The 14,188-nt window shown below is 49.1% G+C and overlaps 1 protein-coding gene across 3 annotated transcripts in view; it reads right to left on the bottom strand.

The window, feature by feature from the left end:
- FBXO31 (F-box protein 31) overlaps nt 1-14,188 on the bottom strand; it is an 85,182-nt gene that overhangs the window by 25,664 nt on the left and 45,330 nt on the right. For all 3 annotated transcript variants that reach the window (XM_068261528.1, XM_068261529.1, XM_068261530.1), the window contains one exon: nt 13,032-13,108. In XM_068261528.1, the coding sequence (XP_068117629.1) occupies nt 13,032-13,108 (77 nt within the window). The remainder of the gene's footprint in view (nt 1-13,031; nt 13,109-14,188) is intronic.

Raw genomic sequence — 14,188 nt, 5'->3', positions numbered from 1 at the left:
TTAACAGCTAAACGAAAGATTCTCCTTAAAAAGGGAATTTTTTATGAATCAGGAAACAAGAGCGGTAAACTCCTAGCCCGAGCCCTGAGACAACAAATGGCGCAAACCAGAGTGAAATGCATAGTTGATAGCGCCCAAGTTAAACAAGTCAGAAATGACCAGATTGCAGGGGAATTTAGAGCTTTTTATTCCCAGTTGTATAACCTCACACAGGCGACGCCCTCCCCGGAATCCTGCACTCTCAGACAGCAAAAAATTAAATTGTTCCTGGATCAATATGGTCTCCCCAAATTTACAGAGGATGCGGCTAAGGATCTTGATGAACCAATATCAGAGGGTGAATTTAGAGCTGCCATAAAACACATGAAATTGGGTAAATCCCCGGGCCCAGACGGGTTTACGGTCCAATACTATAAGTTTTTTCAAGATATTCTCGCTGCACGATTTAGCTCAGCATTCAATGCAGCAAATCAGGATACCCTTCCCTCAAAACATTTTTTAGAAGCTCATATCACTGTAATCCCGAAAGAGGGAAAGGATCCTGGACAGTGTGCCAGCTACCGTCCTATATCTCTGCTAAATGTAGACACAAAGATCTTTGCTAAAATTATAGCAAATAGACTACTACCTTACCTGCCAACCACTATACTACCAGACCAGGTTGGTTTTGTACCTGATAGAGAAGGCAAAGACAATACAATGAAAGCAATTGGTATTGTTGCACACATGAAAAAGAACAAAATCCCAGGAATGCTACTTTCTACAGACGCGGAGAAAGCATTTGATCGCATCTCCTGGGATTATATGTTCGCAGTGCTGGAACATATGGGGACCCCTCCGAATTTTATGTTCTGGATTGGCATGCTCTATAGGAACCCCTCAGCCAGAGTGAAAGTCAATGGACTATTGTCTCAGCTGCTGGACATTTCAAATGGTACCAGGCAGGGTTGCCCCCTTTCACCTATACTATTCATCATAACACTAGAGCCGTTTATCAATATGATCAGGGCAGACTCTAACATCAGGGGTATTGAGGTGAGTGGCAGAGAATTTAAAGTGGCAGCTTTTGCCGACGACCTGCTCTTTTTTATCCAGCAACCAATAACCTCAATCCCTAACTTAATGACAAAATTCACCGAATTTAACTACATCTCGAATTTTAAAATTAACTTTACAAAATCTGAAGCCCTAAACATATCCCTACCTACTCTTTTGACTGATCAATGTAAAGCTAACTTCCAATTTAAATGGGCCACAGCTGCTATTAGATACCTGGGGGTGATGATCCCAAATGACCTTAGCCGCATCCTCTCTCTCAATTACACACCCTTAATAGAACAATTGACTAAAGATCTGGAAACATGGGGGAAAAAACCTCATCTATCATGGTTTGGCCGCATGGCCTCAGTTAAGATGAACCTACTTCCTAGATTCCTATATGTGTGTCAGACGCTCCCTATCTGTCTTCCCAAAAAGATTTTACTAGACCTGCAGATGAAGATTAACGACTTTGTTTGGGGCAAACGAAGGCCCAGGTTAAGGAGATCTATTCTCATGCTGCCAAAAGCCGAGGGAGGTGCAGGCCTTCCCGATCTCTTTCTGTACCATCAAGCTGCTGTCCTGAGCAGGATGTATGAATGGTGTGATCACTCTACTACTAAACACTGGGTGTGGATCGAACAGAGTTTTTCAAAATCTCATTTAGCCTCACTACCATGGCTTCCCACACAGGAAACCAAAACCCCAGAATCTCTATACCCGTTCATAAGGGCCACGATCAAAATATGGCGTACATCAGCTAGGAGATTGGGGCTTTCCCCACTCTATAGCCCCCTAACACCAGTACAAAACAACCCAACCTTCCCACCGGGCCACTTCTCTTCCTTTGCAGAAAAATGGGCAAGCCCATACATCCCTAGGATATGTCACTTTATGGAGGGAGACATGATCAAAGCACTAACGGAGCTACACCCATATACGACTCCCCACAAATTCCCACTCTGGGCATATATGCAACTCAGAAGTTACATTATCAATTCACCTCACAAAGCCCTAATCGTCAGAAAGCCACACACACTTGAAGGCCCTATTAGCAGAGGGTCCACATAGACATACAATCTCTCTTACCTACAATGTCCTACTCCTAGGTAAACCTAGAACTGACAAACTCCCGTATCAGAAATTCTGGGAGAGGACATTGGGGAAGGAACTAACAGATGACCAATGGCAAACGATTTGGTTATTGACACATAAAGGATCCCCTAATGTCTCAACACAAGAGCAAAGCTTTAAAATTCTAACAAACTGGTACAAAACGCCGGCGACACTAAGCAAGTATGCAAAGGGGATCACAGATACCTGCTGGCGTTGTGGGGCCCCACAGGCGGATTTGATACATGTTTTTTGGTCCTGTGCAAAACTGTCTTCCTTCTGGAAAGAGATACATAGACTCTGTGTGAAGATATCTGGCCTACAAATCCCACAGACCCCTGAAGTATTCCTACTACATAGCAACAACATAGCACTAAAAACATACAAAAAAAGCGTCCTAATACACCTAATTAATGCAGCTAAGGCGACTATACCAATTTTATGGAAACAATCAGACCCTCCTACGATTCAGCAATGGTTAACCAGAGTTGAGGGCCTCTCACAGATGGAAGACATTGCACTAACAGCCAGGGAACAAGTCCACAAATATGTTGAAACATGGGCTTGCTGGATTTTATTCAAAGATTCTGATGAAATAAGGCCTTAATGCCTGCTTGAAAAATCCTTCCCCAGAGGGGGAATTACTCTTGCTGAGGGGGGGGGGGGGGGGGGGGGGGTAAGATGGCCTGGAGAACACTGGCACCATTGTGGCAGTGGCTGAGCGAGACATTAGGTTGGTTACTCGTGTCCTTTAATGAAGATATAGCCAGCATGCATAATGTTCTTTCGACTCTTATAACAGTAAACTGATAACATTCTGGAGTCATACAATTATGTATTGTATTTGATGATGCTAACACGCTGATTACTGAATGTAAGCCAAAGATAAATGTAACATCAGGTTTGCACAATATGCTTGTATTTGTTGTAAAGAATGAAGGGAGAATGCATATGTTGTACACTGTTTTATTGAACTATGCAACAAGATATTTTCTGTAGCATTGTAACTTTCTTTCATTCAATAAAGCTTTAAAATGTGAAAAAAAAAAAAAAATAGTCTTTACATCTCAGCCGCTGGCACTAGGTATGTACGGTAAATTTGATGTAATATTAATAAGTGTTCTTTTTATATCTCTGCTGTTGCTAAGAATGGTCAGCTTATACTGTAGTAGTGTCTACAAAAATCTAGTGGATAAATGAGAGCATCCTATGCACCCTATGGATAATAAGAATGTGAATTAAGGCCCGATTTCTATTTTATACATTTTTTTAGGGGCCATTCAACCTTTGCTTGCGCCATGCGGGTTTGCGTTTTTGTGTTTATTGCATCTAATGTATTTAAATGGCATCGCACTCAACCCGCTGTTTTCTTATGTTTCATGCGTTTTCCTATTTTTCTGCGTTTTTAAATCAATCAGTAGGGATGCTTTTTTCCCATGTGTGATTTGCATGTAAAGTCAATGGAAATGTAGAAAGATCGCCTTTGTTGTGCAAATATTGCAATCAATGTTGAAGTCAATTAGATTAATTCTCATGTAAATTCACTTTATCTGTATGCGCGGAAAAATAGCATTCTGCAAAGGTCAAAGGCCAGAACCGAACAATCATGAAACGCACACTTTAACTTATACCTGAAGGGAAAAAACGTTCTGCCGAGCCCGAGTGACTACATGCTGCTGCACTTGGCTTAGCGAGTAACAGGGCACTATGGCTGGCAGCGAATGACAGGGCACTATGGCTGGCAGCGAGTGACAGGGCACTATGGCTGGCAGCGAGTGACAGGGCACTATGGCTGGCAGCGAGTGACAGTGCACTATGGCTGGCAGCGAGTGACAGGGCACTATGGCTGGCAGCGAGTGACAGGGCACTATGGCTGGCAGCGAGTGACAGGGCACTATGGCTGGCAGCGAGTGACAGTGCACTATGGCTGGCAGCGAGTGACAGGGCACTATGGCTGGCAGCGAGTGACAGGGCACTATGGCTGGCAGCGAGTGACAGGGCACTATGGCTGGCAGCGAGTGACAAGGCACTATGGCTGGCAGCGAGTGACAAGTCACTATGGCTGGCAACGAGTGACAGGGCACTATGGCTGGCAGCGAGTGACAGGGCACTATGGCTGGCAGCGAGTGACAGGGCACTATGGCTGGCGAGTGACAGGGCACTATGGCTGGCAGCGAGTGACAGGGCACTATGGCTGGCAGCAAGTGACAGGGCACTATGGCTGGCAGCAAGTGACAGGGCACTATGGCAGGACCCGAAGAAGGCGTGGTTAAGCACCGAAACGCGTTGTGACGTCAGGCGGCATGCTGAGAGGAGGATCAACACGCACCCCGTGTCTCCACTGATGTACATCGCTCCTTTGAGTTCTGGACAAGCTCAGGAGCTGCGAGAGCCGAGAGAGCCCGCTGGCGGTCCCCAAAGCGATTTGTAGCTACAAAATCCTGTAAGTGCACTAACACTTGCGTGGATTGTTAATAAAAGTTTTAATGCACCATTGGAGCGCTCCCTCTCCCCTTGCTTTTTTACAAAGACCACTGGCACCACCCAGTATCGGGAGCAAGCACCAGAAGCATTAAAAGCATCAAAATTGCTAAAGGGCCAACGACTAGTAGACTAGCGCAAGTTATAGGATATTTCTTTTTTACACTATTGCTGGCAGCAAGTGACAGGGTACTATGGCTGGCAGCGAGTGACGGGGCACTATGGCTGGCAGCGTGACAGGGTACTATGGCTGGCAGAGAGTGACAGGGCAATATGGCTGGCAGCGAGTGATAGGGCACTATGGCTGGCAGCGAGTGATGGGATACTATGGCTGGCAGCGAGTGACGGGGCACTATGGCTGGCAGCGAGTGATGGGGTACTATGCCTGGCAGCGAGTGAAGGGGCACTATGGCTGGCAACAAGTGACGGGGCACTATGGCTGGCAACAAGTGACGGGGCACTATGGTTGGCAGCGAGTGATAGGGCACTATGGCTGACAATGAGTGATGGGGCACTATGGCTGGCAGCAAATGATAGGGCACTATGGCTGACAATGAGTGATAGGGCACTATGGCTGGCAGCGAGCGATGGGGCACTATGGCTGGCAGCGAGCGATGGGGCACTATGGCTGGCAGCGAGTGATCGGGCACTATGGCTGACAGCGAGTGATAGGGTACTATAGCTGGCAGTGAGTGACGGGGCACTATGGCTGGCAGCGAGTGACGAGGCACTATGGCTGGCAGCAAGTGACAGGGCACTATGGCTGGCAGCGAGTGATAGGGCACTATGGCTGGCAGCGAGTGACGGGGCACTATGGCTGGCAGCGAGTGACGAGGCACTATGGCTGGCAGCAAGTGACAGGGCACTATGGCTGGCAGCGAGTGACAGGGCACTATGGCTGTTAGCGAGCGACAGGGAACTATGGCTGTCAGCGAGTGATAGGGAACTTGTTTGGCAGCTTCTGACAGAGCACTATGGCTGGCTGCAAGTGACAGGGCACTATGGTTGGCAGCGAGTGATATGGCACTATGGCTGGCAACGAATGAAGGGGCACTATGGCTGGCAGCGAATGAAGAAGCACTATGGCTGGCAGTGAGTGATAGGGCACTATGGCTGGCTGCAAGTGACAGGGCACTATGGCTGGCAACGAGTGACGGGGCACTATGGCTGGCAGCGAGTGATAGTGCACTATGGCTGGCAGCGAGTGATGGGGCACTATGGCTGGCAGCGAGTGACAGGGCACTATGGCTGGCAGCGAGTGACAGGGCACTATGGCTTGCAGCGAGTGACAGGGCACTATGGCTGGCAGCCAGTGAGGAAGCACTATGGCTGGCAGCGAGTGATAGGGCACTATGGCTGGCAATGAGTGACGGGGCACTATGGCTGGCAGCGAGTGACGGGGCACTATGGCTGGCAGCAAGTGACGGGGCACTACGGCTGGCAGCGAGTGACGGGGCACTACGGCTGGCAGCGAGTGACAGGGCACTATGGCTGGCAGCGAGTGACAGGGCACTATGGTTGGCAGCGAGTGATAGGGCACTATGGCTGACAATGAGTGATGGGGCACTATGGCTGGCAGCAAATGATAGGGCACTATGGCTGACAATGAGTGATAGGGCACTATGGCTGGCAGCGAGCGATGGGGCACTATGGCTGGCAGCGAGCGATGGGGCACTATGGCTGACAGCGAGTGATAGGGTACTATAGCTGGCAGCGAGTGACGGGGCACTATGGCTGGCAGCGAGTGACGAGGCACTATGGCTGGCAGCAAGTGACAGGGCACTATGGCTGGCAGCGAGTGATAGGGCACTATGGCTGGCAGCGAGTGACGGGGCACTATTGCTGGCAGCGAGTGACGAGGCACTATGGCTGGCAGCAAGTGACAGGGCACTATGGCTGGCAGCGAGTGACAGGGCACTATGGCTGTTAGCGAGGAGCGACAGGGAACTATGGCTGTCAGCGAAGTGATAGGGAACTTGTTTGGCAGCTTCTGACAGAGCACTATGGCTGGCTGCAAGTGACAGGGCACTATGGTTGGTAGCGAGTGATATGGAACTATGGCTGGCAACGAATGAAGGGGCACTATGGCTGGAAGCGAATTAAGGAAGCACTATGGCTGGCAGTGAGTGATAGGGCACTATGGCTGGCTGCAAGTGACAGGGCACTATGGCTGGCAACGAGTGACGGGGCACTATGGCTGGCAGCGAGTGATAGGGCACTATGGCTGGCAACGAGTGACGGGGCACTATGGCTGGCAGCGAGTGACAGGGCACTATGGCTGGCAGCGAGTGACAGGGCACTATGGCTTGCAGCGAGTGACAGGGCACTATGGCTGGCAACGAGTGACGGGGCACTATGGCTGGCAGCAGGTGATGGGGCACTATGGCTGGCAGCGAGTGACAGAGCACTATGGCTGGCAGCAAGTGACAGGGCACTATGGCTGGCAGTGAGTGATCGGGCACTATGGCTGGCAGTGAGTGACGGGGCACTATGGCTGGCAACGAGTGACGGGGCACTATGGCTGGCAACGAGTGACAGGGCATTATGGCTGGCAACGAGTGACGGGGCACTATGGCTGGCAGCGAGTGACAGGGTACTATGGCTGGCAGCCAGTGAGGAAGCACTATGGCTGGCAGCGAGTGATAGGGCACTATGGCTGGCAACGAGTGACGGGGCACTATGGCTGGCAGCAGGTGATGGGGCACTATGGCTGGCAGCAAGTGACAGAGCACTATGGCTGGCAGCAAGTGACAGGGCACTATGGCTGGCAGTTAGTGATCGGGCACTATGGCTGGCAGTGAGTGACGGGGCACTATGGCTGGCAACGAGTGACGGGGCACTATGGCTGGCAGCGAGTGACAGGGCACTATGGCTGGCAACGAGTGACGGGGCACTATGGCTGGCAACGAGTGACGGGGCACTATGGCTGGCAGCGAGTGACAGGGCACTATGGCTGGCAGTGAGTGACAGAGCACTATGGCTGGCAACGAGTGACGGGGCACTATGGCTGGCAGCGAGTGACTGGGCACTATGGCCCGCAGCGAGTGATAGGGCACTATGGCTGATGGCGAGTGACAGGGCACTATGGCTGGCAACAAGTGACGGGGCACTATGGCTGGCAGCGAGTGATAGGGCACTTTGGCTGGCAGCGAGTGATAGGGCACGATGGCTGGCAGCGAGTGACAGGGCACTATGGCTGGCAGCGAGTGACAGGGCACTATGGCTGGCAGCGAGTGACAGGGCACTATGGCTTGCAGAGAGTGACAGGGCACTATGGCTGGCAGCGAGTGACACGGCACTATGGCTGGCAGCGAGTGACACGGCACTATGGCTTGCAGCGAGTGACAGGGCACTATGGCTTGCAGCGAGTGATAGGGCACTATGGCTGGCAGCGAGTTACAGGGCACTATGGCTGGCAGCGAGTGACGGGGCACTATGGCTGGCAGCGAGTGATAGGGCACTTTGGCTGGCAGCGAGTGACAGAGCACTATGGCTGGCAGCGAGTGACAGGGCACTATGGCTGGCAGCGAGTGACAGGGCACTATGGCTGGCAGCGAGTGACAGGGCACTATGGCTTGCAGCGAGTGACAGGGCACTATGGCTTGCAGCGAGTGATAGGGCACTATGGCTTGCAGCGAGTGATAGGGTACTATGGCTGGCAGGGAGTGACAGGGCACTATGGGCTTGATTCATGAAGCAGCGCTGCTAATTGTGTTTTGCTAATAGAGAGATATCAAGGGGATACAATGTGCAGTTAGAATATTACTACACTGTCGGAGCTGTGACTGATGGTTGCCTTTTTTGTTGTTTCTTGTATGTCTATGTTTGTCTGTCGGTCTTTATTTGCTTTTTTTTTTTTTTTTTTTTTTTCTTTTCTTTTGTTTTTTCTTCGTCTTCACTTCTTTTTGTCTTGCTTGATTTGACTTATAATAGTGCATGTATTAAATGGTCTAAAATATGAATATTTATAAATAAACACTTAAGCAGACTATGATGCAAAGTTGGCCCAAGCAAAAGAGCACGCTGATGAAGCTGATTTTATATAGCTTGGGCCCCGTTATGAAACGGAATAAGCTGATTGTCTGTCAAAAAAAAAAAAAATAATAATAAAAAAAAAAATAAAAAAAAAAAAAAAAATGAAGCAGCGCTGCTATAACAGCGCAAACTCCATGACAAGCAGTGCAAGCTAAATCTAGGGATGCATGCTACAGCGTGCCTTTCTTAGTTACGCACGTTGCTAACATAGCAATGCGCTCCTTTAAATGCTGCCTGCTGCTGTGAAATATCGCAACTGCAATACTTCATTAGCGTGGCCGCTACTATAGTAGCACCTGTGCTAGTGAAGTATCGCGGTCACAGCTTCATAACTCAAGTCCTTTGGCTGGGAGAGGCTGGGACTGTCTGCTCGGCCTCATGTTGATGAAGATCCAGGATGCTATTTTGGAACGCTCATGTGACCCAGCAGTCGGCTTTTGCTTGGCACGCGTCTCGCCAGTAATGGCATGCGGCAGGGTTCAGCTCTCACTCCCCACAGCTCTCCGTCAATAACAAGATTTATATTTCATGCTGAACCTCAGCAGAAAGTGGGCACATGTAGAGGCTGCTTTCCCTGGTGGGATTAGCAGATGCAGCAGAGGATGCCTGGCCCAGTGCTACAGTTATCTGCAGAGTACAGGCACTGCACTAACCACAGGCCAAGGATAGTGTGGATAGCATGGGTGGAGTGGAGCTTGTGAGATAAGCACTGAAAACATTCCCACGTGTGGCAGGAGGTCACAGGACTACAAAGCAGAGAGTATTGCAGTGGTGTCTGATTAACACCAGAAACAAGCATGCATCTAAACTAGTCAGATCTGACAATAAATTTATAGAAACTAACAAATGATTATAGCGCGCCTTCTCCACAATATAAAAATGGGCTGCAAGGATGAAAACTATGAATTTTTTTTTTTATTGAATAGCCATTTGTTGCATATCCATGGTTGAGAAATCTCAGGGTCACTGGCCATCAACCATATTGAGGCAAGATCTTGCAGTGTATGGAGTGTTGGGTGCAGATTGTTGCTGAATTGGTTGGATGTGTGATGTTGGGAGATTGATTGTGGGGCTAGCCTTTGTGTATGAGGATTTAACTGTGCATTAATTGAATGCTGTGCATAATAATTTTTAATAAAGCTTTATTAAGCTGAGTGCGCAGGAGTTCCAGTTTATAATAGATCTGACAATAATGTCAGAAACACCTGATCTGCTGCATGCTTGTTCAGGGACTATGGCTAAAAGTATTAGAGGCAGAGGATCAGCAGGAAATACAGGAAATAAATATGGCAGCCTTCATATTTCCCTTCAGTTGTCCTTTATTGTAAACCTGACAGAAAGAGGGGCAGCATGATTGCCCCAGGCCTCGCATGGAAGGGGGCCCCCCAATGAGCAGGAGGGGGATTTACAGTGCAAGAAGGAGGGGCAGCGGACACAACAGACATAGGCACAGCGGACAATTGGACATAGAGAAGTGCCTTGTGTGACGTGTTGTGTTGGGGGTGGGGCTATGTGTCAGAAGCCTGTGGAACTGATCCTCGGAAGGCCCGGTAAATGTTAACTTTATTTCCACTGACTAAAAAAAAACGTAAGTTGGAAGGGTTATACAATTGCTTGAAGTAGATTGTACAGCACTTCCAAACACTGTACAAACTGCGGCAGATATCGCCCCGGGGATCATTGCACAAAGCACTTGCGTGACTACAAGCGCAGCAGCAATCCCTAGTAGGCCCCAAGCCTTAGAGATATGCAAAATGCCTGCTCACAGCCCACGTGCAGCCCCACCTCATTTTGTTCCCTTTCTGTCCTAGTGACGATTGCAAATTCTCATAATAAGACCATTAGTTTCCAGAAGGCAAAAGTTGGGACTGGCAAATCTCAGCTTCAAGCTGATCCAGTTAACTAGCATCTGTTAATTGATAGTCCCAGCATCCTGCTCTGGGGTAAAGCTAATTAGGATGCTAAGAAAAGTTTTGCTCCTTACTGCAGCCAAGACAGAAAGCAAAGGAAGGAGGAGAGCTGCTTTAAAATGAACCTGAATCGGGCCATAAGAAATAGTTATATACTCACCTATGGAGAGGGAAGGCTCTGGATCCCATAAAGCCTTCCAGGTCCTCTCTCTGTCTCTTCGGTCCACCGCCTGGCAACTGCGCCCCTAGTGACAGACCAATTGTGCCCATGTAATATTTATATTACATGGCGGAGCGGTGGAGGATGGGGCAGGACCCTATCAAACTGTTGGACTTAAAGGGGTTCTGTGGATATTTTTAAAAGCAAAAACTGAAACTTACCTGGGGCTTCGACCGGCCCCCTGCAGTTGTCCTGTCCCACGCCGCCCTTTACGATCCTCCGTTCCCCAAGGCCAGTCAAAGTTCAATTAATCGCCTAACAAGACGAATGCGCCTGTGCGGCCGTGCACGTCCTAGCTCCCGCTCGCGTCTCCGGGAGCTTCCTGCGCAGGCTCAGTACAAAGTTCTCTCGTACTGCGCCTGCGCAGTGAGCTTTCATAGACGCGTGATCGGCAGTGGGGAATGGAGGATTGTAGGAGGTCGGCACGGGACAGGACAGCTGCAGGGGGCCGACACGGAACAGGATTTTATCTGGCAATAGCGCCACCCAGCGGCAGCCATTTTTCTTATGTCAGACTACATGCAGGAAAAGGTATGTCCGACATAGGAATGGAAAGGGTTGAGATAAGTAAACACGCCAGAATTTCTCTGCCTGAAACAATCGTTCGGGATAGTCTTGAGTGAAAACCTAGCATGAGTACAAGTGTTCCCTGATTGATGACATCATTAGTGATCCGCTACTGCCACTCCATTGGAGCTTGCTCAGCTGGTACCTCTCACTCCAAATCCCCCTCCCCTCTCCAGAAAACAGGGCAGGCTGTGCCGCTGTAATGATCAGTTTGGGAAACAATAATTGAGTGCACAATAAAAGACATGCGCCCTCACGCTTTGATACAAGGAGCATTCTTAGATGTACTATTGGGTTACGGGCGTGCTGCTGATTGGCTGACACCCCAGACAGGTGATTTATGTGACTTTTTAATCATAATGCTAAGCACACATATAAAACTGTAGGCGCAGGATGAACTGTACTACTGTCAGAACAGAATGAGAATAAGTCTGTCCAGAAACATTGCTGAAGACACTTTTACTAGAGTTGTTTGTTTGCTGCATACTAGTGTATCTCTGTACTTTCTGAAGACAAACAGGCCTATTTATAGAAGGGTGAAAAGGTTGTTCGCCAGAAAACGCCCTTATTCCAAAAGAAGAAGCTGCATTTTTCCCTTCCAGTTATACAGTAAAACTTTTAAAAAGTTTGTCCCGTTATTTACTGGTATTTTTGTGCCATTTGCTACATTTGTAAGATGCCAAATAGACCTAATCAGCAGTTTTTGAAGGGCCCATGGAAAAAGCCCCCCCAAAACATTTCTAAACAGTTTTTCTCCTCTACGACCCAAAACCTATGAGTTTGTCTCAGATCAGTACATAGTTGTGGTTTGTGATGTATTATGGGAAAAGTTATGTGGTATACAGATCCCTTACTACCTGGGATGATATGTTCTGGAAGTCTTGCACCCCCCCTGCACACCTGGGCGGAACCACAAACAGCCAAACAGATTTCACCCATTGGCCCTGATTCATAAAGCATTACCTCATATGGTAATGCAGAAAACAGCTGACCTTACTAAGCACTTAGCAAAATGTCAATTCTAGTACTATTAGCCACAGCCCCTGAACAAGCATGAACGTCAGATGCTCTGACTGAAGTGTGACTGGATTAGCTGCATGCTGGTTTCAGGTGTGTGCATTACTGCAGCCAAAGAGATCAGCAGGATGCCAGGAAACTGGTATTGTTTAACGGGAAATAAATAGGTCAGCCTCCATATCCTTCTCACTTCACATGTGCTGTAATGATGATCTAATAGGAAGCAATCGAGTCTGCTATATATAACATCAATTTGTACTTTGATGTTCAGGTGTACAGCAAATTTGATCAAAATTTTCCAACCTTATTTATCAAATTTGTTAGATTCTGAAAATAGATTGTAGACTATCAACCATGCAATCTAGCCAACCTGTTGATGAGGACGACATTTTGTTTGCATATAAATGCTACATCATAAAATAAAATGTTAAATTAAAATACCTTTTGTTAATACAGTTCCAGTTGAATTCATTATTCCACCACGTCTCCCAGCTTAATGCTTCATGTGATGCATATAGGAAGTGCATTTTATTGACCCAATTCCAAGGTGCATATGATTTTCATGAAATTCCGCATGCAAGCCTGCAATGATTATCGGCTCATTGGTCCTTTATGATTAGGAGCAAAGTCCTCTGAGGGTCATTACTCACCACCACGTTCAGGAGTCCGCCGTACGGGCCGAGGTCCGGCTGCCACAATCCCAGGATGTCCCGATATTGGTGCAACACTAGATGAACACAGAAAACAAAACACAGAGCTGTGGAACACTGTTCTAATGCAGCCCTAGCAGCACAGCAAGGAAAAAGCAAATACATAATCTGCAAAACACCGCACACGTCAAAGCTGCCCAAACCGGCCCCCGAGTGACACGCAGTGTTCATCCCAGGCCCTTTTAGCTGGGTGCTCCACCCGGCTAGTTCTGGTGAGCACCCGGCTGTCATCGCTCACCTCCTTCTCTGCTGTAAGCAGAATTGTGCAGACAAGCGCCGGCCCTGCATTCCCTCATATTGCCCTACCCACTTTTTCATGCCACCCAGCTACTTTTTTAGGCCACCAGGCTGGAAAAAAATTCTGGGGAGAACACTGCGACACGTCAGAGCTGCCCAATCCCGTTTCCAAGTGCTGCACACTTCAGAGCTGTCCAACCCAGCCCCCAAGTGCCATACACGTCAGAGCTGCCCAATCCTGGCCTCAAAGTGCTGCACACGTCAGAGCTGCCCAACCCAGCCTTTGAGAGCCACACACGTCAGAGCTAGCCAATCCTGCCTCCAAGTGCTGAACACTTCAGAACTGACCAACCTGGCCACCGAGTGCCACACATGTCAGAGCTGTCCAATCCCGCCTCCAAGTACAAAACAGGTCAGAGCTGCCCAACCCGGCCCCCGAGTGACACACACATCAGAGCTTCCCAATCTTGGCTCCAAGTGCTGCACATGTCAGAGCTGCCCAACCAGGCCCCAGAGTGACACACATGTCAGAGCTGCCCAATCCCGCCTCCAAATGCTGCACATGTCAGAGCTGCCCAACCCGGCCCCCGAGTGCCACACACGTCAGAGCTGCCCAATCCCGCCTCCACGTGCTGCACATCAGAGCTGCCCAACCAGGCCCCAGAGTGACACACATGTCAGAGCTGCCCAATCCCGCCTCCAAAGTACCACACACATTAGAGCTGCCCAACCCGGCCCCCCAGTGACACACATGTCAGAGCTGCCCAATCCAGCCCCTGAGTGCCTCAAATGTCAGAGCTGCCCAACCTGGCCCCCGGGTCACACACATCAGAGCTGTTCCGCAGGTTGGGATCTTACAG

This window comes from Hyperolius riggenbachi, chromosome 11 (assembly GCF_040937935.1).
Source record: "Hyperolius riggenbachi isolate aHypRig1 chromosome 11, aHypRig1.pri, whole genome shotgun sequence".
NCBI classification, from domain to species: Eukaryota; Metazoa; Chordata; class Amphibia; order Anura; family Hyperoliidae; genus Hyperolius; species Hyperolius riggenbachi.
The sequence above is the reverse complement of the archived record's forward strand: the minus strand, read 5'-3'. Positions and strand labels throughout refer to the sequence as shown.